The sequence below is a fragment of the Cynocephalus volans genome, chromosome 4 (genome assembly GCF_027409185.1).
Source record: "Cynocephalus volans isolate mCynVol1 chromosome 4, mCynVol1.pri, whole genome shotgun sequence".
In the NCBI taxonomy this organism is placed as follows: domain Eukaryota; kingdom Metazoa; phylum Chordata; class Mammalia; order Dermoptera; family Cynocephalidae; genus Cynocephalus; species Cynocephalus volans.
The window spans coordinates 126,422,993-126,448,097 of record NC_084463.1 but is presented as its reverse complement, the minus strand read 5'-3'; the positions used below and the strand labels follow the sequence as shown (position 1 = coordinate 126,448,097).

General features: G+C 36.1%; 1 protein-coding gene across 1 annotated transcript in view; it reads right to left on the bottom strand.

Moving 5' to 3' along the window:
* Positions 1-1,924: 1,924 nt before the first annotated feature.
* The window catches only part of BBOX1 (gamma-butyrobetaine hydroxylase 1), a 55,888-nt gene continuing 32,707 nt past the window's right edge, over positions 1,925-25,105 (bottom strand). The window contains exons 4-7 of the mRNA XM_063095900.1: positions 16,355-16,460; positions 11,314-11,510; positions 3,656-3,822; positions 1,925-2,085 (exon numbers count right to left, since the gene is read on the bottom strand). Of these exons, the coding sequence (XP_062951970.1) occupies positions 1,925-2,085; positions 3,656-3,822; positions 11,314-11,510; positions 16,355-16,460 (631 nt within the window). The remainder of the gene's footprint in view (positions 2,086-3,655; positions 3,823-11,313; positions 11,511-16,354; positions 16,461-25,105) is intronic.

The following is a 25,105-nucleotide window of genomic DNA, read 5'->3' as shown; positions in this document are numbered from 1 at the left end:
GAAAGAAAAGATGAGGCTTAAGGTGAAAAATGAATTGTCCAAACATGCATGGTTAACTATCATTATTATGATTTGAACCAAGACGTCAAGCCCCAGGATATACACCACCGCTATGCTCTACTTTTCCCTTGTAAGTCAGCACATGCCCTGTGTTCACTCTCAATCCTCTGTACGTCTTCTGCTCTTTAACTTGGAAACTCATTTCCTCCTCTTTGCCTGGAAAACTACCATTAACCCTCATAACTCAGCTCAGACCGAAGCTTTCCTTAGCTTCTCCAGTCTTGCTTGGTTACATCCTATGAACCATTTTGTTCACATGGCACATCATAATCTACATCCTCATCTGCTCCCCTACCAAACTGTAGGGAGGGCTTAGACTAACAGAGTGCCTGACATATACCAGAGATGTGATAAATATCTGCCAAATGAGTGCAATAAGTCACTTTAGCTTGGCAAGTGCCTGGAGCTAGGATGGCTATGAATGGATGGAGCTAGGGTCACTCCAGAAAATTATTTGTGTTTAGGTACTGAATGTTGGCCCTTAGAACCAGGCCATGCCTGTTAAACTTACCTGTTTTCATTAGGGGCATCTTAGGACAGATGGGATTGAGAACCCAACCCCTTCCTTTTGAAGTTTAAAGGGAGCAAACATGTGATATACTACACTAGCCCCAATAAACTCGAGATGATAGGAAATAACAATAAGGGCTCCAGAAAGGGACAGTGTTATAGGGGAAGGAGGACACTGGGCTGGTGATGTGGACTCAATGGCAGACTTCAGAGTGTCAGAGGGGTCTGCGGATATGGGCTAAAGTTCTCTCGATCCAGTCTCCCAGTGCCGTGGGCACACTTTGTAGAAATTGAAGTGAATGTGAAGCAAAAGTTAGATGGAAGTAGTGTTTTCACTTGGTCTTAAGGCAACTGGTAGAGCTCTGCAGTGGTGGTAGTAATTAAGACTTTTAGGCCCAAAAACGTATGGACTAAGAATACTGATGTGCTACCAGGACTTCAACAAATGGTAATGCTGAGGCTCCTCTTTTTGCAAGGGTAGGCAAGGGACTGGACTTAACCAGACTGGGACTTCCATGTATGGCCGAGACACCTGTGATTCACCTCTAGGGCAAGGCAGTGACTATGAAGGAAGCTTAGACCAGCAGGTAAGGCTGTCTGGAGATTAGCAGACATTGTGTCTATTAATGAGTGGTGTGTGCATCTTGGGTTTTCCTTTCCCAGTAGTTGGAGGCAAGAAACGAGAAGAACTGATTAGTGGACAGGTGTAAGCAGTGCTTGAAGTCCATGGGAGTATTTATTTAGGGCAAGAGAAACTTAACAGAGAATAGATTTTTCTTTTAATTTGGCATGCTTAGGTTTGGTGTCTATTTTAGGTATTAAAAGAAAATGTTGAGATCACCAAGTTGGTGAAGTCTGGAAATTTGGGTAATAGAATTCTATAACGAAAATGAATAAAAATTTATTTGAAAATAAGAATCCTTTTTCGAAGCATACTAAGAAGATAGTCATATCCAGTCATGAAAAATAAGAATCTACGGGCAACCAGAGCAGACGCGTGTTTTATTTGAGACAAGTTTTATTTGAAACACAAGATTTATTTATAAAACTTTATATGAAGACAGGTTATATTTGATACAAAAAACTATTTGTAGGCATTCTGGGTACACTCAAATCTGGGCAAAAGAAATTAAAGCAGGTATTAACAGAACAGAAGCAATGCTTTTTTTGGAAAAGAGAGCACACTGGTACAGTATCTAAAAAGTTACTAAGAAAATAGTAGTCTTGTGAAGGAGGTTGCATGTTCAGTGTTAAAGAAATTAATATGTGAATGACGTAGGTCATGGTCTGTAAATAACTATGCCATATCTTTACAAGACACACTCATTGGAATCTTACTAAAATCACAGGAGATTCAGTTTCCATTCTCAACACTCTGCCTTAAGATACGAAGCCTTGACATTACCACATCCCAATCAGCGTAAGCTCCTTCTAGATGGCGGGATATCTCAGTTCCTGCTTCATAGCTGCGTCGGCCGTGAAGTAGGCGCCAGTTATCAAAAGTAATTACATCACCTGGATAAAAGAATTTTTCAAAATAAATAATTCGTTTAAATAAAATAATTTGCAAAGCTAGAAAATGTAACATGCAAAATACTACTGATACTCATTTTGCATCAAGAAACTATGTTTATTTCTTTACATGAAACTGCACATTTACTTTTTCACATGAATCAGGCCTCTGGACATGAACTGCTTTAGGCTTTATAACATTTAAATTATGTAGCCCGCTAAGCTCTTGGAGACAGTTTAATAATTCTTGCTTTAAAAATTATCTCTGTGTAAAACTTTTGAATTATTCTTACTGATAATTACTTGTCTCTTAATTAGAAATGTTTCTTTACAGTTTAAAGCTTCAAATAATCATAAGAATCGTGACTTTCTTGGTTTGTCTTCTGTGTTCCCAATATTTTAGGTACCTTATTTTTAAGCATTGTGAGAATCCTGAAAAGAGTATTATTTTACTTTTTTATGGATCAGAAAACTGAGGCTTCAGGAAGTTGAAGGATTTACCCAAAGTTACATGAACATTAAAAGGAAGAGCTTGGATTCCAGCTCCTATTTTTGTATTTTTTTCCTATGGTTATTTCATTTTACATGTTGCCACTCTTAAAATCAATCTGCTGTGACTGCATGGCAGTGGATTTATGGGGATTTCTAGTATTACTTTATTATGCCAAAGATCGATTCAGAAATTAATTACAAGTGAAAAGAATCTTCCCTATGGCCAAATCAGCAGCAGAGAGAAATTATGTGTTTTACTATAAATATCAAAATCCTCAAGTTCAGGAGATTGATTGTACAACATTGTTATATAGTTAATAACAGTGAATTGTATCTCAAAAATTGCTAAGAGAGTAGATTTTCGTGTGTTCAAAAAGTGATAAGTATGTGAGGTAATGCATATGTTAATCAGCTCCATTTAGCCATTGTACAATGTATATATATTTCAAAACAACATGTTGTATACAACAAATATATATAATTTTTATTTGTCAATTAAAAAATAAGTAAAAAAAAAAAAAAAAAAAAAAAGCCTTAAGTTTGCGTAGAGATAGTCCAGAAAAAAACATAATGCTTTCTGCTCATTTATTTCAAGTAGCTGGAATACTTCAAGTACTACTTTATTTCATGTAGTACTATATCTGCCAGTAAGATTAATGACTAAAAATTACTCATGCACTTTAGAGTGAGAATCATGAAGATAATTTTATTTCTTTACCAGAACAGAAGCATTAAGTATAAGCCTCAGTTTGTATTGATAGGCTATCAGTATAGAAAATATGAGACATCAGTCTTAATATCAGGCATAAGATTTCATCTGTCCTATAGCTTGTCTTTTAAGGTAGAATGCTTAAGGATTACTTGGGAGCTTGTAAAAATAAATATTTTTAAGTCTGGAGAGTCAACAGAGCAGAGATGGGGCAAGGAGTGTGCCATTTAAGCAAGTTGGCTGCTCACCAAGATTCTGTTGTAAGTGTTCCCTGTGCTATACTTGAGAAAAACTGCCCTGGAAATTGTTCAAGATGATTAAGCATGAAGAAAATCCATTCTTCCAGTTGTCTGAGAAAATATATTCACTGACCTGGATTCATCTTGAAGGTAAACTTGAATTCTTTGCTGTTCATGAGGTCAACAAAATCCTTCAGGGCCGCATAAAAAGGCCGAACTCGTTCAACAGGTACATCAAATATTGTGTCTCTCGTTGCATTATTGAAGTTGATGCGAATCACTTGCCCTCTATCATCCAACCTGTTTTTTTTTTAAGAGTGAAAGTTAATACTATATAATTCATGAAACATCTATTTACATTTGTAAGGTCAATTCTTCTTGGAAGATATTTCTGAAACACAGTATTACAGAATCCAACCATGTGCACAGAAGATCTTAAGGTTGCTTGTGATACAATGTATTCATTCACTTTTTCCATTCATTTATTTAGAAAGTGGTTTTTTTGTTGTTGTTTGTTTTTTTGAAATTTTACTACGTAAGTGCCAGGAGGATTCAACTTAAAATAAATGTTACTGAGAGATTCAAGCTAAAATTTTGTTATGCTTAGTAAAACTCATCCATTCTTAGTTCTTTATAATGGGTTTTACCTATTGAAATCCTTTTATGTTACAAGTTTATAGTTAATTACTTTATGTGTTTCATATATTGGGGTCCTAAATATGGTTTTATTGGGGGTATAGGACAGGAAGAAAGTCTTATTCTTTAAAAGTCTGCAATACAGGTTCTAATTCAATCCTTAGTTTACATATGGGGAAACTGAAGCCCAGAGAAAAGAAGAAACTAGGCTGACATACATTCTTTTTATCAATCTACCTATACTACCTATTTTAGTATATAGGCTTCTAGAAGACTGATACTCTAGCTCATTCAGTCTTATAATCCCAGCACTCAACATAAAGCCTGGACATAACAGGGAGTTAATATATACTTGTTTTCACATGCAACTCTGTATATTTTTTAATACCTTGGGAGAGTATCAAGATCTTTTTAGTACTTTGGGAGATCTTAATGTTGTGATCTCTATACCCTTTCTTAGAATATGGATTGGAGTTGAACTATGCTGTTTATAATTAGCAAGGCATGAACATTACCCAGATACAGAGGCAAAAGGAAGAGAAATATTTTTTAGCTTATTGGGAAGGTGGACATTCAGCCAGTTCTAAAGTGTCTACCAACTTTATCTTTTTTGTTTTCAGGTGAGAACAGGAGAGTTGGACACAAACTGAAGTTGATCAAGAATGGTGGCAAAATGCTTAGGATCACTCTTAATAGCAGTGGCCCTGGGGGCCGAGTCCAGAAGGTGGTAATAGGAGCCAGTAACTGACTGGGACCCAGACCTAGTGGGTCAGACCAAACAGATTGTCTCATGTGCCTAGAACTGGTGATCCTGGTTTGGGGTCTGGGCCACACTTAGCTGACGATTCACACACAATGAACCATATCAACAAATTAGGGAACAGGAAGAAGGACGTGATTGACTGTGGCATACAAACTGTGACTATCAGGGTCCCATGCATTGTGTCTCAGATGAATGTTGAATCCTCTGAGCACAAAGTCAATTATAATGGTGAACTCTTAGAGTTGGTGATTAGCACAGCTCTTTGCTTATGGGATAGTGACTGAAAATTACCTATTGAACTACAATGGGAAAGAAAGTAAAAGGAAGGAACAGGTTTTCAAAAAAGCTCTTAGACTTTTAAAATGTGAATTTGCATATATTGATGAGAATACAAATATGACTCAATAGGTAACGAAGTACCCTCTCCACCCTCCATACACACACTTCCACATAAATAAAGAGTACTCTGAGACTGAAGGATGTGGCTTTACGAACTAAGAAACAGGGAGAAGGCAAGTCAGCAGAAAAGACTGTGGACCTCCAGGATATAGGAGTACAAAGGACAATACACGACCTTTCAATTGCCCCATTTACAGTTCATACTCCTGGTTTCAGACCTCTTTCTCTGAGGCCATTTACATTTTAATCTTCAAGATTCTAGCCCTACTGCTCCTTACCCACTTTCCCTCCTTTCTCCATGTTATATATTCTGTATGTATAACATAACCCTCCGTGTTTTCTGCCATATGACTAACAAGGATGTCATGACTTTGAAACTTCTTGGGGATCTTCCATCCCAGCCACTCTCATGAATTTTTTTGTTAACTGATACCGTAGCTCCCTGATTAAAACGGCTATGCTAGCTATGAGCTATCCATTCTAGTGTTCATGTATGTATCCCCCTATATCAATGAAAGGAAATTTGTGACAAATTAGAATTGAGTGGCTCATGGTACACTGTATTAAGCTTTCATTTTTAAGAGTTCACATATATAAGAAAAAATTAACATTTTTTGTGTATAACACAGTCCCTGCTTCCTTTTACCTGGTGCTTACTCTCTATCTGAGGAGATGAAACTTAAATTCATTCTTTAGTCTGCTCAGCAATGATATGAGGGAAAATGGAAAGCAAGTTTAGTTATGAGGTCTAGAGAAGACATTATTCTGAGGATTTAAGAATGTGAGGGGAGGTGGGTGCCTGGCACCTTGAAGATCAACCTAAAATGCAAAATTGAATCTTAGTAAGCAGAAAATTCTGTGCATAATGATAGAATAAAAGAAAGGGCCTAAAGATTGCATGCTGAGGAAGGGTAAAAAGCCACAAAAGATGGGAATAACTGGCTATACATTTAGCTATACATAAAGAACAAATATTTAAAATAAACCAGCAACATGGTGACTGTGAACCAGCAAAAGCAAAATGTTATCCGTGATGCCAACAAAATGGCCCAGTGAAAGGATGGTAGAATTATCTCCTACAGAGTTGTTGCTGTGAATGCTCCTCATTAGTTACAATATTACGTCTCATTGAAAGATGGGATATTTTATAGAACTTCTTGTATTCATTGTGGGATTGCCACTATGGTGTTGTCTACTACATCATGTTTTATGAGGATCAGCAGGAAAAATTTATTTCATTCTTGGGAAACATCTTGAATCTTTTAACTGATTATGTTTTCTCCTTGCTTTGGTTTCTAGAAACTCAGAGCTGAAATAGAAATTTATCACCAGTAAATTTTGGGACTTTATGGGAATTATAGCTAGCTAAAATTTATTCTGCAATTTCTAAGCCATGCACTATGGTAAGGGCTTCCATATATTAACTCTACAAAAGAAACTGTAGATCAGCAAGGCTGAGCATAGGATGAAAGATCACACAGCTGGCAAGTAAGGGATTTATACTCACGTGATTGAACTTGTAGCAAATAGGGTAGCTTAATCCTACCAATATTATTTTTGCCCCAGTTTTTTCATTGGTTTGTTTTTTTTTTGACAGAAAAAAATACTCATCATTATTTATAATAAATGTCTGAAAACATTCAAAAGAGAAAAGATAGCATATTTTCTTCTGCATTACCTTAATAAACATATGCACTGTTTAAATAAATCATAGAGTTTTAGTATCTATCATCTATCTACCTACCTACCTACCATATAGTCTGTCAGCTCCAAAAAGTACAATGGGAGAATTTACTGTAACATTTTTTCAATAAATTAAATTTTTACTATCATAAAATACCACTTTCTTATTTAAGATATAAAATCATTGGTTTATTTTTTATCGTATTGCATTATAACTAATTCTATCAGCAGACTAAAAGTTTTTTTTGTACAAGGCAGGACATAAAAATTTCAAAACAATTAAAAAATTTAACCACAAGGAAAATTAACCCAAACACTCAGGAGACAGAGGCTCTTGGTCAACTGAAAACTTGCTTTGTTTCATCTTGTGTTGTTAAAAATATATTTTTAAATGGATTAGGATACAAGAAGATGGAAAGATATTCCATGCTCTTGGATTGGAAGAATCAACATAGTGAAAATGTCCATACTACCCAAAGTGATATACAAATTCAATGCAATCCCCATCAAAATTCCAAAGACATTTTTCTCAGAAATGGAAAAAACTATTCAGACATTTATATGGAACAATAAAAGACCACGAATAGCCAAAGCAATGCTCAGCAAAAAAAATAAAGCTGGAGGCATAACACTACCTGACTTTAAGCTATACTACAAAGCTATAATAACCAAAACAGTATGGTACTGGCATAAAAACAGACACACTGACCAATGGAATAGAATAGAGAATCCAGAAATCAACCCTCACACTTACTGCCATCTGATCTTTGACAAAGGCACCAAGCCTATTCACTGGGGAAGGGACTGCCTCTTCAGCAAGTGGTGCTGGGATAACTGGATATCGATATGCAGGAGAATGAAACTAGATCCATACCTCTCACCGTATACTAAAATCAACTCAAAATGGATTAAGGATTTAAATATACACCCTGAGACAATAAAACTTCTTAAAGAAAACATAGGGGAAACACTTCAGGAAATAGGACTGGGCACAGACTTCATGAATACGACCCCAAAAGCACGGGCAACCAAAGGAAAAATAAACAAATGGGATTATATCAAACTAAAAAGCTTCTGCACAGCAAAAGAAACAATTAAAAGAGTTAAAAGACAACCAACAGAGTGGGAGAAAATATTTGCAAAATATACATCTGACAAAGGATTAATATCCAGAATATATAAGGAACTCAAACAACTTTACAAGAAGAAAACTAGCAACCCAATTAAAAAATGGGCAAAAGAGCTAAGTAGGCATTTCTCTAAGGAAGATATCCAAATGGCCAACAGACATATGAAAAAATGCTCAACATCACTCAGCATCCGGGAAATGCAAATCAAAACCACATTGAGATACCATCTAACCCCAGGTAGGATGGCTAAAATCCAAAAGACTATGAACGATAAATGCTGGCGAGGCTGCGGAGAAAAAGGAACTCTCATACATTGTTGGTGGGACTGCAAAATGGTGCAGCCTCTATGGAAAATGGTATGGAGGTTCCTTAAACAATTGCAAATAGATCTACCATACGACCCAGCCATCCCACTGTTGGGAATATACCCAGAGGAATGGAAATCATCAAGTCGAAGGTATACCTGTTCCCCAATGTTCATCGCAGCACTCTTTACAATAGCCAAGAGTTGGAACCAGCCCAAATGTCCATCATCAGATGAGTGGATACGGAAAATGTGGTACATCTACACAATGGAATACTACTCAGCTATAAAAACGAATGAAATACTGCCATTTGCAACAACATGGATGGACCTCGAGAGAATTATATTAAGTGAAACAAGTCAGGCACAGAAAGAGAAATACCACATGTTCTCACTTATTGGTGGGAGCTAAAAATTAATATATAAATTCACACACACACATACACACATACACACACAAACCGGGGGGGGGGGGAAGAAGATATAACAACCACAATTATTTGAAGTTGATACAACAAGCAAACAGAAAGGACATTGTTGGGGGGGAGGGGGGGAGGGAGAAGGGAGGGAGGTTTTGGTGATGGGGAGCATTAATCAGCTACAATGTATATCGACAAAATAAAATTAAAAAAAAAAAAAAAAAAAAAAAAAAAAAATGGATTAATGTTAAGCACTTGACATTCTCTAGGGATTTCCATGAGATCTTGCAAATGGCCAGATTCTGGAATTTTACCACAAAAAATATCAAAGCCAAGACATGATTCAGATGGTAGATATTCAGTTAATCTTACTTGATAACTAAGTTTCTTGCCTCTGTTCACTAGTTGTGTAGAATGTGCAATCATATTGTCTCAACAAAATTTTGATTCATCATGGATTTTTAAGGTAATTGAGTAGTTAAAACTGTCATGTTGTAACTAAAAATCTCAAGTTATTTCTTCTCTCTTACACCTTGATGAATGAGCTCTCTGAGAATTCCTCGGGTTTATTCTGATCTAGAAGTTATTTTTGCTCTATCTTTCTCTCATATTCCTCATCCAATTTGTCAGGAAAATATGCTGTTTCTACCTGCAAAATATATCTGGAAACTGAGCCTTCCCCACACCACTGCTCTGTCACTCAGACCACTCATGTTCAAGGTGCCATCTCTGCTAGTCTGGAGTCCTACAGCTTCCTAACGGGTCTTCCTGTGCCCACCCTTGCTCTTTCGTGCTATATCCAACTCAGCAGCCAGGTGACCCATTTAAAATATAAATTTTTATAGAAGTAAATTCGTCTCCTTTGGCTGAAATCTTGCAGCAGCTCCCTATTTCACTCAGAATATAAGCCAATCTTCTGGTAGTTGCTAACAAGACTCTACATGAACTGGCTCCCACCTGACCTCCTTTTTTCCTACTCTTCCCCCTCACTTTGCTCCAGCCACACCAGCCTCCTTGCTGTTTCTCGAACCCCCAGACATGTTCTTAGGGTCTTCCTATGACTTCTGTTCTAGGAGTCTTTGAAAACTGCTTATCTTCTAGACAAACTACTCACTCCTTTAAGTCTTTGTTCAAATCTCACTCAGTAAAGCTTTCCCTCACCACACTATTTAACAATGCGGGTTACACCCATGCTAGGATTTTGGCCCTACAGATTCCCCTTATCCTGCCCTACTTTCCCTTTTCTTTTCTTAAGCATCTAACAATTTTTAACATTCATTGTAATTTGCTCATTTGTTTAAATATGTTTAATTCTCTTCTCTTCCATTAGAATGTAAGCTATATGAAGGCTTATGTGTAGCTTATATTCTCATGGAATGTTTTGTCCACTGATATATCTCAAGTACCAAGAAGAGTGGCTGGCCTCAATAAATATTTTTTAAATACATAAATGAAGGCTGTATGTATATATAAAAGGGCTGAATTAGTGTATTGGGGACTTAATTACCTATTAAGTGAGTTTATTTTCATACTGTTCAGCTGTTTCTCCTAAAAGAAGAATACAAACTCAATTCTAAAATTGGAAGCCCCTCCAGAATTAACTGTGGTCTAATTAAACTGTGTCCTAGGAACGCAATGTAAGATGATTCTCAAGGTTAAATTTGTGGCCTTTATAGGTACTTGGAAGAATCATGATGAAATAATGTTAAAAGAAAAAAAAAACAAAATATTCTATGTAGGGAATATAGGATCTTCGTTGGCTAATCTCTCTGGGGTGACTTCCTGTTTCATTCTCAGTCCATGCAGTTCGGATGAGGCTGACCCCGCTCCAGAGATGAACATGTGGTCCAGGCATGGCCAATTAGAATTCTCCAAATCTCTGGCCAGGGTGATTGCTTCAAGGACAGACTTGGACAGAAATTGAGGGGTGAGTCATGTGGCTTCTTTGTAGCTATTGGGAAGAAAATGCATTCCTTGTGTTGTGATTGCTACTTCTAAGGAGAATGAAAACTTTGAGCTTCTGCTGATCATTTTTGACAATAAAGCCAACACAGAAGATAGCAAAGCTAAGAAGGAAAAAGAGACCAATTCCAGATAACATTTTTCAACTCCTAGGTCTACAATTTTGAGTTATATTCTTTCACTCTGGCTGTGTGGGTTCTGATTAGTACAATCACATCGATCCCAACTATGTAGAACTTTTATTTTAAAAATGGAGTGTACAGGAAGTCTTAGTTACTTTTCTTCTATTCATGGAGAATAGATTTAATTTAATTTGATAAAGACTTTTTTATGGTATAGGTTCCCCCCCCCTCTTTTACTCTAAAATTGGATTAAATATTTAAAAAAATAAAGCTCTGGAGTTCATCAAAGCTTTCTGCTGTTTCAACTTTATGTTAATGAAGCTTTTGCTGTCAATTGTTTTATTGCTATAGGAAATTTATAAAGAGTGCTTACTCTATAATTTTGTGTTTGGATTGTACAGAGAAGTCACAGTAATCCACTCCGATGTCTGTAAAGTCCACGAAAGTGGAGGACAAAATCTGGAATGCATGAGGATTTTTTTCCTTGAGCTTTCGGCATACGTTAAACCCATCTACAATTTCCGATTCACCCCCTGTCACTGTTTGCTTTATGCAATGTAGAAACTGAACCTGTAAAAAGAAATGGAGACATATGTTTTAAAATAACATACATTTTTCTGATACTGTGTTCAAGATTAAAAAAGATATGAATGAACCAAAATCAAAACTTTTAAATATGTTTCTCTTGTGTCAGTAGAGGAAGGGGTTGGGGAGAAAAAAGTTGTTTATAATCAATTCTGCATAGTTCAAACATGGCTACAGTTGAAGACATAGACACAGACGTGAAAATTGATTAATAAACCAAAGGTACAGATTGTAAGAGCTGCAGGGAATGGGCACTTCATGCTGGAGTGAGCAGGGAAGGCTTTACAGAGGCTGTGGGGTTTAAGCTGAAGGAGGATGGATAAGATTTGGGATTTGTAGAATAGATTGAGAACAAATCTGGTGACAGTGGTGGTGAGTGTGCAGAAGTGCACAGTTCACTGGGTCGCACAAAGTCTGGCTGCAGCAGAGGGTCATAAACGGGAAGAGTAAATCAGGGTGGAAGGGTCATTTGGGACCTCCTCATAAATGTCAGATGAAAGATTTTGTGCTTTCTCTTGTGCTTAGAGAAGAATCATTGAAGGCTTTTGAATATAGAAGTAACATAGTCAGAACTGAATATGAGTCCACTGGTTTTACATAGGATGAACATTTTTTTTGAGGGGGATACTGGTCAGCGAGTAGCTACTTGAGAATCTAATGCAATAGTTCAGGTTTAAGAACAAGGGAATGAGGAACTATAAAGATGGGTAAACCCAAGAAACGTTGAGAATGAGAAACTAAAGGGATACTAAGTATTAATTATTTTTACCAAGATTTGGGGAAAATCTTTAACATTATTTCCATTCAAAAAGCAAAACATAGTACAATTTTAAAAATATTCTTTCTGTATTTTGGCTGCTGGCTGGTATGGGAATCCAAGCCGGTGACCTTGGTGTTACAAGGCTGATCTAACTACCTGAGCTAACTGGCCAACCCTAAAAATTTTCATTGCTTTTGTGAGTCCTTTTGCTAAGTCAGCATAGGTGGGTGCTTTTGAATACCTAAATTTAGACCCTGATTTTCTGTTTGAAGAAACTAATACTATTCAGCTGTGAAAACTTCATTTTTACTGAATGAAATAAAATAAAAACCAATGTCTGAGTGAGTTCTTGTTGAATGGAAGAAGCAAATATGGCCAAATACCCAGCCTACGGGGCTATCAATCTTCATGGAAAAAATATTCATTTAGCTTGGTTTTCTCCATAGATGGACTAGAACAGTGCTGTCCACCAGAACTATCTGTGATGATGGAAATGTTCTTCTGTGCTACTCAATACAGTAGTCACTAGCTCCGTGTGGCTGTTGTGCATTTGAAATGTAGCTAGTGTTACTAAGAAACTGAATTTTAACTTTTATTTAATCTTAATTTAAATTAAAATTTAATAGGTACTTGAGGCTAGTGGCTGCCATATTGAACAGTGCTGATCTAGGATATAAATCATGTCTCCCCTCCAAACCACACAAATTTTCCTAATTCTTACAATGCTATACATATGTGCTTTCAAATTATAATTGTGTCACATACACACTCCTCATAATAGTCCTTTCAATTTGATTCATTTATCTCCACTTTGAAGAGGAAAAGACTGAATACAGAGGTGTCAAAACTGGCCAGTTAATAAGAGCTCAGCTAATGCATGGTAAAGTTGGTATTCAAACCTTGGCTCATTTGCCTCAATGTGCACAGTCCCTTTATACAGGGACTGTATATTCTATATCCCCAATATACAGCAGTCCCTTTTCTTCAAAGTGAGAAATCCCTTTAAGATACTGTTAATAATTCAGAGTTGTGTGGTATGTATACATATGCTTTGTAAATTTAGAGAGAATGTCTATCCTTATTTTCTGATGTTGGACGAAAACTGGTCTAAATTAATAATGGTTCAATCTTTAAATTGATGTAAGTTTTTTAAGCTTGACAAAATATGTGTATAAATGGGTCAAGCCATTGTAGAAAATCATTTCACCAGGTCAATGAGGGATGGAGCAACATGATGAAAAAGAAGAGGAAGTGGGAAGGTCAGCCTCGAGTCTACCAAACTCCAAGAAGGCTGAACAATAGTTTACCTTTTTCTTTGGGAAAATCAAAGGTTCTTTAAATCCTTTTAGATTTTGCCGTTATGAACTCAGAAAATTTCAAATGTAGTCTTTACAAAGATCAGCTCATATCTTTTACATATGGCAGGGCCAAGTAATATTTTCTGTTGTATAGTGACACTTTTTATATATTCTTATAAGAGAAAAAAGATGGTGGAGCCTGACAACACTTTCACCACTAATTCAAAACGTAAATAGAGGCCTGTCATGTCTAAAACCCAATTTTATTTCATGTGAATCGTTCGTGACCAAAAATATTTTCTTTTCAAATGTTACTTTATGGTAGCATGTGACTTTTGGCCCAGAGAAAGACAGTGAGCGAAGCAACATCTGTGTTTCATTAAAGATGTCCCCTTATCCCTGTCCCACATGATCCAAATTAATCAAACTGAACTCTCCACAGGTAACTCATTATCCAGATCATTTCATGTGTACTGAAAAAAAAAAAAAAGACTTTTTCTATTTGTTGTAGAAAAGCACGAACCTTGATGCAAAAATCCCTGAATAGTTCAAAATGAGAATTCAAAATTTGAGCAAGAGTATTATCAGATGCCTATGTTTTATCATTCCTCTACTAAAATCTAGACATTTTAGGAATCATCTGTTATTTTAAAATCTCCTATCATGTCATTTATCTTAGATGTTTCATTCATTGATGGAGACACTTTCTTGCCTCTTTATACATCTCCGTTATGTCTCTATTACGTGCAAGGTGCTGTATTAAGTCTTCAGCTATAAAGAAGTACAAGATTCAGTTCCTGCCTTTAAAGAGTTTGTAAAGTATGACAATATCTATAAATAATCTATTGTGTTATACAAATTATGGTAATTAGAAATTCCAACTCAGGATCAGTATGGTGTGATGAAAATCTAGATGAAGGCCTGGCTTCAAGTCTAAGTTTCTCATTAATCAGATGTCACCCTATAAAAGTATTTAACCTGTGCTTCATTTCCTTATCTAACATAAAAAGACACGCTCAGTCCTGTCTACCTTAAAGGAATGTTAATAGGGATCATAAAAAGTAATACAAGCAAAAATGCTTTGAAAAAGTATAAAGTGCTGTGAAAATGTCAAGCATTGTATCATACTTCAGGAATATTTATGAAATCATTTAATTACTTTTCCTTAGGCTTTAATTTTAACCCAGAAACAAAACTTAAACTCGTAAAGAACAGGAGATAGTTTAAAAATTCAAATAGTTTTCTAGTTTCACTTTTCAAGCATTATTCCATCCAACTTGTCCAACCTGTCTTTGGCAGATGAATTGAGTTTGGCTTTTAACCCCAGCATTTCTGAAAAACCTCTGAACTGCATTTAGAATAAATCACATTGTATGTCTCTTCACCCCAACCCCCACCCAAAAAGGAGACTATAGAGGTCATTTTACTGTCATCATTTAGTTCAAAGAAATCACGTGGTGCTTTACAATGAACAAAATAATTTAAAACACGTGAAATCAAATACTAGACTAGCTTAGCTAAGTGAGAACAATGGGTAAGATCAAGGGTACAGAGAATATATGTCCAGTCGAGATATGGGAAAAAAATGGATTAATTTTGATTTTGGCCCATTTCTTCTCCATTAATTTGAGAATTGCCCAAATTTTCATTTACCTTTGAAGGTACAGATTTCAGTGTGGTTACTTCATTTAGTCCAATTTACCTCTAAAAATATCTTTAAGAGGTAGTTTCCTGCCCATTTGTTTTTTTGGCTTAGCAAAATGATGATTTTATAAAAATGTAGCTGGTATAGTAAACTGACAATTTTGTAGAAATGTAGAGGAAGTGTCTACCCAGAAATTCTCTTGGGGAATTTGTGGCTCCACATTGAGCATCTCCCTCCTTGACAACGAATCAGATAGATGGGATGGTAGAAGATTTCCAAAAATAGCCGTAGTTATTCTATTCCTTCTATTCACACCCCTTTGTAATGGATTTTTGCAGCTCCTCCCATTAGACATCTCATGAATCTGGACTAGACTTATGACTTGCTTAGACCAAAAAATGTTGTGAAAGTGACATTGTGCTGATTACTAGCCTAGGCCTCAAGATGCCTTGCATGCTTTGGTTTGTTCTCTGGAAATTCTGCCAGTTGCCATGTGCCTAAGCCTGGGCTAGCCTGCTGGAGGATCATAGTCCAAGTGTAACACATACAATCCCTCTCAGCTGAAGTCAACGCAGTCCCTAGCCAACACAGCAGCTAAGTATGGGTGTATGACTGCAGACAAGAACTGCCCAGCTGAATGCAATCTAAATTAAACATGGGCTAAGTAAATAGCTGTTCTTTGAAGCCATTAAGTTATAAAGTTGGTTTTTATGCAGCAGTAGCTAACTGATATGAATGATGTCCATGTGACTTTGTGGAAAAACCCTACATTGTGTTTCCTGAATTCAATTTCTTTTATAACTCTCTTGGGAGTGATGTATGTGCAGAAAGACCTCAAGATGTACTGCTGTCTTAAATTTTGTGTTGGCAAAGCAAGAAGTGCCAAAAGTTATTTCCAGGAAGAAACAAATGTTTAAAAGTAGATGCATGAAAATGTCCTATCCCTTAAGAATATGAGCATATCGGAATTTAGGTACAAGAGATTTTGTAAGTTTGGATTGTGTTTGAAGAAAAAAGATTTACATAAGCCGAATGAGCTGGTGAAACATAATCTTCTAGATGCAAAATATAGGAGGGTATTGGTCCTTGGCCTGCCTTGTGGAAAATACGTTGAGGCTCACCTTACCCCAGGTGGATGATGGAGGGCTGGATAATCGGTGTGAAAGCTTAGCTTCCCAGTTGTGTAAGCCACGTTGTTTGCGTCAATTTTGTCTTGCACTTGCCAAGTATGTCTGTAAAATACAAGAACCATATGTTTAAACAGCTTGTCACTAAACCAGAAGAAATGTGTTAGAATGAATTTGATATGTGGGGGAAATGGAAACTTTTCATTTTAAGAAATAATTACCATAATGACTATGAGCCAGAAAGGGAGTCTGACCATTTTTTTTTCCAAAGTGACCATTTCAGAATTAGCATCTCCTCACTTTTCCACTCCTCTCAACAAAAGAGTACATGCACACATTAGCTCATCCTACAGCGTTTATAAAGTCTATATGGGATTGCAGGTTATCTTTTTTAATAGCCTAATGCATTTCAAAATGATTTATGGAGGTAAAATTCAATAACAGAAAATGAACCATTTTAAAGCAGACAATTCAGTGGTATTTGGTACATTCACAATGTTGGCAACTGCCGCTTCTTTGTAACTAGTTTCAAAACATTTCTATCACTCAAAACTAACTGCTTACCCAGTAAGCAGTTTTTCTCATTCTGCCCTTCCCTAAGTCCTTGGCAATAACAAATCTGCTTTCTGTCTGTATAGATTTACCTGTTTTAGATATTTAATATGAATAAAATTATACAGTATGTGAACTTTTGTCATGAGCTTCCTTCACTTAGCATAATATTTTCAAGATTCACCCACATTGTGGCATGTAACAGTATGTCACTCCTTTTTATGGCTGAACAATATTCTATTGTATGGATATATACCAAAATTTGCTTATCCATTCATCCATAAAAATGATGGACGTTTGGGCTGTTTCTAATTTTTGGTTGTTTCGAATAGTGCTCTTATGAATGTGTGTGTACATGTACTTATTTGAGTATCTGTTTTTAATTTTTGGATACATGTGTAAGAGTAGAATTGCTGGACTGTATCATAATGCTACATTTAACTTTTTGACAAACCACCAAAATATTTTCCACATTGGCTGTAACGCTTTATATTCTCAACAGCGATGTGTGAGGGTTCCATTTCCTCTACATCCTTACCTACACTTATTTTTTGTGTTTTTAAAAAATTTAAAAAAAAATTATAGCCATCCTAGTGAGTATGAAGTGGTATCTCATTGTGGTTTTGATTTTTATTTTCCTAATGACTAATGATGTTAAATATCTTTTCATGTGCTTGTTGGCCATTTGTTTATCTTCTTTAGAGAAATGTATATTCCATTTTTAAATTGAGTTGTCTTTTTTGCTGAGTTGTAAGAGTTCTTTATGTATCCTGGATACTAGACCCTTACCAGACATCTGATTGGCAAATATTTTCATCCCTTCTGTTTCTTAAAATCCCACACATTGCTTGTGGGAATGTAAATGTCACAGGTGGTCTTTTCATTTTCTTGCTAATGCCCTTTGATGCCCCAAAGTTTTTAATTTTGATAAAGCCCAATTTATTCTTTCTTTTGTTGCTCAGACTTTTGGAGTTGTATCTTAGAATTCTTTATCCAGTCCAAGGTCATGAATATTTATCTCTAATTATTTTTGAACAGTTTTATGGTTTTAGCTCTTATATTTAGGTTATTGATCTACATTGAATTAATTTTTGTATGGGGTGTGAAGTAGGGGTCCAACTTCATTCTTTTGCATGTGGATATTTAGTTGCCCCAGCACCATTTGTTGAAGAGACTGTTCTCTCCTCATTGAATAGTCTGGGAACCCTTGTTCAAAATCAATTGGCCTTAAATGTATGAGTTTATTTGTAGAGTCTCAGTTGTATTTCATTAGTCTCTATGTCTATCTTTATGCCACTACCACACTATTTTTATTACCCTAAATTTGCAATAAGTTTTGAAATCAGGAAGTGTGAGTTCTCTTATTTTGTTCTTTTTTCTAAAATATTGTTTTATCTACTTTAAGCCCCTTAAAATTTTATATAAATTTGAGGATTGGCTTTTCCATTTCTAAGAAAAAAGGCCAAAGGAATTTTGGTGGAGATTGCATTGAATTTGTAGACCACTTTTGCAAATTGACATGTTAGGTATATATCTTCCAATCCATAAATACATTATGTCCTTCCATTTATTTAGGTCTTTAATTTCTTTCAGCAATGTTTTGTAGTTTTTATTGTATAAGTCTTTTACCACATTGGTTAAATTTATTCCTACGTATTCTTTTCTTAAAAAAAATTATTATTTTTTAGTTAAAACATATTGATTGTACATATTTATGGGGTACAGAATTATATTTCAATACATGTAAACAATGTGTTATGATTAAATCTGTAGTTAGCAAATTCATCATCAGAAAAATTTATCTTTCTTTGTGATGAGAACATTTAAGCTCCTCTCTTCTATCCATTTGACAGTATACAATAAATTACTGTTAATTATACCTGCCTAGCACTACTGTACACCACTAAAACTTAATTTTCGTATTTAACTGTAATTGTGTTCATTACCTAGGTATTTTATTATTTTCAATGCTATTGTAAATGGAATTTTTGTCTTAATTTCCTTTTCAGATTGTTCATTGCTGGTGTATATAAACACAACTGATTTTTCTATGTACCTAGTTGGTGCACATATATACATACGTATATATATTTCCATATATATTGTAGTGTATATAAACACTACTGATTTTTCTATATATCTATATATTTAGTGTGTTGATCTGGTACTCTGTAATTTTGCTGAGTTCATTTTTAGCTCTAGTAGCTTATTTTTTATTGTAAATTCTATGGGCTTTCTCTATATAAGATCATATCATCTGTGAAGGGAGATAGATTTACTTCTTCCTTTCTCATTTGGATGCCTTTATTTCTATTTCTTGCCCAATTGCACTGGCTGGAACTTTCAGTACAATGTTGAATAGCAGTGGTGAAACCAGCATCATTATCTTCTTCCTGCTCTTAGGGGAAACTTAACAAATTTTTAATTACACTCTTGCAATTATTACTCAGGTCAAGAAATAAAACTTTAAGCTTCTGCTTGTGCCCTGTTCCAGTCATAATCCCTTTTCTCTTATCCAAAGTAACCATAACTATGACCTATAGTTATCATTTCCTTGAATTTCTTTAGTTTTATCACCTGAATGTGCATCCCTAGATACTAGGTTTAATCTTGCTCGTTATAAACAATTGTTATGTCTTTAAAGTCTTTTAATCTACAAGTTTTTCCTCCAACCTATTTTTATCCCTTACAATATATTGTTCGAAGAACTTAGGGGATTTGACATGTAGAGTTTCCTACCATCTGAATTTTGTTGACTGCATACTCTTGGTGCTCTTCAACATGTTTCCCTGTCTTCTGTGTTTCTGGAAAATTGGTAGGTAAATACAGAGGCTTGGACAAACTCTATTTTGTTGTCCTTGGCAAAACCACAGATGGTGTCATGTTCTTTTATTGCAACACACGTGTTTGTATTTCTTTTGTGATGTTTGTACATATTCATGCTAAATGGCAAGATCCATTAATTCATCAGAGTTTCCAAATAGTGAAATACCAAACTGATAATTTCTTTTCTAATTATCATTTGGAATACTTTTAAAAAGAGCCACTTTCCCTCATCTATTATTTGGTTATCCAGTAAAATAGCTTATCTAAGGTCAATGAGATAAATACTCGATTCCTTCTCTTTATTTGCCACTTGCAATGTTATGAGTTTCCTATCACCCTCAAGTTAAGAAATCAGTTGTTTAAAAAAATTACTTAATTGATGAAAATGTATTAAAACAGATAGAGGTAGTATTTGCACAAGTGAATATATGAGGGCACTTTAAAAAGTTTGTGGAAAAATAGAATTAAAAGATAATACGAGTGACTTCTGGTTGAGATGGTGGAATACAGTCCCCTGTGTCACTCTCTTCCACAAATCAACCAATTTACAGCTATAAAAAAGCAACAACAGCCAAGCTGGGGCTTCTAGAGCTCAGGGGAAGAGGAGGAGAGACTTATAGAGTGCATGAAGGTGGGAGAACTCATGAAGAGAGAAATAAGAAACCCCTCTGACCATTTCGAATCTCAGCCATTTCCAGGCTGGAGCTGCTGAGCACACAGAACATTTTGAAGTACCATTGTAAATGACACAGAATTGCACACTTTAAAATTGTTAATTTCATTGTTATTTAAATTTTACCTCAATTACAAAAACAAACAGACAAACAAAAAAACAAAACCCTTGGCTTAAAAGCTCCAAAAAAAAAAAAAAAAAAAAAAAAGGTTAATTAAAGAACTAAGGGTTACTTGCAACTCTGTAGCAAGGAAAAAAAACATTATTCAGACTTTGTAAGATGTTACTCTTGGAAGATTTGAGACAATGGGTAATTCAAAATAAGTCAGAGCTGGTTGGAAAAAAGGACACTATATATGCATACCATTTTATTGCTGTTAGACTATCCATTTCTTTATGTTCACATTTATCAAATCATTTTTGAGTAAATATATATTGAACACCTATTCCAGGCATTGATTTAACATTAGAGATAGAGTAAGAAACACAAAAGATAAATAAAAAAGTAATCGCCAAATCTAATAGAGATATGTTCTATGAAGAAAATAAGGCAAGGTAAAGAGATAAGGAGTGGGGTACAGGGGAGTATCCTGTGGAGGTGATGCTTTGGGAAGTGCTCTAGGAATAGGTGACATTTTTTTCACAGAATCCTGAATAAAATAAGGAAGGAAAAAATGAATTTTGGGGAGATGTATTTTAGGCAGAGGAACCTGAAATGAAAAAGTGCTGAGTTTGGAGTATATCCGGTATGTTTGTGGAAGAGCAAGGCCAGCGTGGCTGCTGCAGAGCCACCAGGGATCAAATGGAAAATCACCAGCTGCAGATAGAAACCAGATCCTGGAGGGCTACGGACTAGGATGAGAACTTGGGATTCTACTTCAGGTGTGTTGGGAAGCCACTGGAATATTTCCGTTAGTAAATGACACAACCTGAATTGCAGTTTTAAATAATTGCTCTAGTTGCTGAGAGAGGGATCGATGGTACTGGTAAAAAGGTGGAAGGTGAGAGAGATGATGGTAGCCAAGAGTAAGGTAGCAGCCATGCACAGGAGAGAATGGTCAGGTTAGAATTGTAAAGGTGGTGTTGAGAGGATTCTCTGACAGATGGGATGCAGGATGTGAGAGAAAGGAGTCCAGGTGCCACCAAGGTTTTCAGGCTGGGGGACCAGGTAGAGGGTGGTCCCATTTATTGAGATTCACTATATCAAAATTCACTATCTAGTGGAGGAATAAGTTTCTATTCTTATTTTCTGAGGAGGTGCAGAGGGCAGAAATCAAGAACTTCTATCGTAGGCAGCTGGTTTCACCTAATTTAAATAATTTTGTATTGGTTCTTTTAAAAGTCACTATATACAGACAAATGAGCACACAGCAGGAGACCCTTGGTCTGGGTTGTTAAGTTCCCCCCTAAATATCTCTCAATGCAGGTCTCCCTGCCTCCAGTATTTCCCCCATATACTATGGTTTTCCTCTGCTCTCACACAACAATCAACACAGAAGACTTCTGTGACCAAATGTGTGTGGGATTTTCCCCTCACACCAAGCAAACCATCAGTTCCACAGCAGACACCAGCTGGTGTCCTCCAATTCAATTCCAATACTATCTACATGGAGATAGTGTCAGATGCCGCAAGCTGAGGGCTCAGTCCCCAAGACTGCCCTATTTCTCATGCTTATCACAAACCCTAGGTTATTTTGCCTTGCTTCTGAATCATAGGCCACTGGTGATCAACTTAACCTTCAGCCCCTCTCCCCTCCTTGAGGTTGGTTTCTCCTGCTTTGGTTTCTCCAATGACCAGTCCCCATCCTGAGGCTACGTAGCGGCTGCCAGACATCAGTTAACTCATTAGTATGTGAAAAGACATCACTTTGGAGATACTAAGGGTTTTAGGATTTGTATGCAAAGAAAGAATGAAGACAAAATATATATCTCACAATATCATACTCTGCCAGAAGCTTTTATTGATTGTCCAGTATCTAAAGGATAAAATCAGAGCTAGTGGTCTAGAATTCAAGGATGCAATGCAATTTTCCAACCTTGCCAACTATTGCTATACTTGAGTCCTCAATTCTAATCATGTTGATCTCAGTACTTGAAGTTTTTCTTGTGCTTTCCTGCCTTTTCTCTGGTTCCTTTTTTCTGCTCATTTTTCCACCCATTCCCCATCTTTTCCTTGCCCACACCCATTAATCAAAGCCCAACTCCTTTCAACTCCTTCACAATCTGAATTCTATAGAGAGTCTTGGTCTTTAGATTTAAACTGGAATGGGTTCAAATTCTGGATTTGGAACTCACTAGCTATATGACCTCAACAATTATCTATTATTTCTGAGCCTCAAGTCATATATTTGTAAAATGGGACAATAATATATACTTCAAAGACTGCTATAGCAAATAAGAAAGGTCTGACACATAGGAGATGCTCTTTGGGACTTTTTGTTCTGTTTACTCAATATTTACTCCTTGTATAATCAATTATGATTCAATTAAAAAAAATTTACTCCCACTCAGAACTCCCATAATCATGTTTTATTTGTCGTATTCATTGGGGCTGAAATTGGAGGGTGTTTCGTGAAGACAGATAACAATTTTTAAGAGCTCTCATAAGCCTGATCTAATTTAAATATATGAATACATAATTCTGCTTCCTCTTCCATATTGTAAGCTATTTTAGTGCAGAACAAACACTTTTGCTCTCCTCCAATTACCTAATCCAGTGCCAGTCTTATAGCAGGGAACCAATTAATATTGACTGCATGAGCATAAGAAGCGACAGAGGGTGACTTTTATTAGCTTCCATTTTCATATGGTATAAGGTAAAGGCTAGTGGTAAGGTGGTGGTGGTGGTGGTGGCAGGAGGGTGGGAAGAGACAGATCACTTAACACTTTCCCCTTTTCTTCCCCTGGGAATACAACCTATAACCTTTTCCCACATCTGAGAATTTTTTTAAATGAGCAAATATAAGGTTTCTTACCTGTTGTCTGGGATTGAGGATGAGACTAGCTATTTTGCTCTGTTTTTTTTTTTCCCCACTTAAAATTAGGATGGAAAACTTGGTATATATTTCACTATAGATCAAATAGCCATCGATATGTGGCCATGAACTGGAAAGAGACTGAGTGAAAGGAGAAGAGGAGCATGTATAGCAGGCTGCAACTCATTTCAAGGGAGCGCCAGGCAATTCATTATACTGCAGTGACTGTAGCCAAGAAATACATGTTCTTTATGAAGTTCATGTCACTCTATAGCCCATATATAATACAGATCCAGACTATTGTCAACATTGGTATTCCAAGAATAATCTACATGAAGGAAGGGATTTAGGGAGACAAAAAAAGTAATTTCATCAAGCTGTAGGATGTATAATACCTTCTAAGAAGATGATGCTGTTGATACTGTCAGTAGGAAATGACGATTCAAATTTTCTTTTCAAGAGTGGTGATGATTTTGCATTGATCCACCTGTGTTCTTTTTCCTGGTTCCTTCTATGGTCAAGGGTCCAAGAGCTGGCTGAGATTCAAGGTGCAAGCTTTAGCTAGAGAACTGATCTTTTCTTTCTTTGACAATAACTGACTTCTATAGGATGGTTCCTGTGGCTTGAATTCATTAGAGATATTCTCTGGTCATCTGTGCTTACTAGCAGGGGATGATAAACATTTTTTAGCCCTGGAGTGTCTTATGCATAGTATGAGATATGAAGCCTAAAAGTTTATGCTCACATATTATGACAAATTCCAGGAAAGGAGCTTACCAATTCCAATCAAAAAACATTCTCCTAATGGTTATAGCACAAGTCTGGAAAAACCCTAGAAATGTCATCTAGTCTACCTTTCTACCTCCTTGTAGAAATAAATCATGCCAAGAAGGCTGCTGCTGATTGTTGATGACTCTAAATTATTACTTATCCATCCCAAATCCAGATCTTCAAGGAAATACAGCAGAAATACATGCAAACATTATCCTCTGCCCTGTGTAGAAACTATTTTCTAAAGCCAGGTTGTGGGGCCTTAGTGAGATAAGGGTGTTTTTACATGTACTTCTCATTAGAGACAGATTCTAATGTTGTTATAAGTAAAGCAATGACTCAAGCAGATCACTGAAAATTGCCATGACTGAAGATTGCCATGACTGAAGATTGCCATGACTGAAGATTGCCATGACTGAAAATTGCCATGACAGAAAATTGCCATGACTGAAGTGGAGGTGTGGGACCAGAGTCTTCTAAAACTGCAGAGGGAAGCTCAGCATAGCATCTTAATCTAATGGTATAGACTCGCTTGCTATTGTGGTGGGTCAGGTAATTGAAACTCAGCAAATAATCCTGCTTTTATCAAAGGTGCTATTTTAAGCAAACCTAAGTATTTCCACTGTACTATTCATGTCATTTTCAGCATTTCACTAGAACTTTCCCTTACATTTTCTTCTCTATTTAAGAGTTTTGTCAAAAGCCCCTGTACTTTAAAATTAGGATTTCTAGGGAATATTTCATGACATTGGTTTAAGTTCAAATTCACTAGATTTACCCAAACCTAGATGGCCAGTCATAGATATTCATGATCTTAATAGTGTTTTGTGACAAATTTGAATCCTTTAGTTCTGATGGAATGCTTGAATATTGTTTTTGCTGGATTCATTCTTTATACCTTTGATTTTACACTCTTTTGGTTTGTGGTTCACAATTGGAAAATCACACTGGAT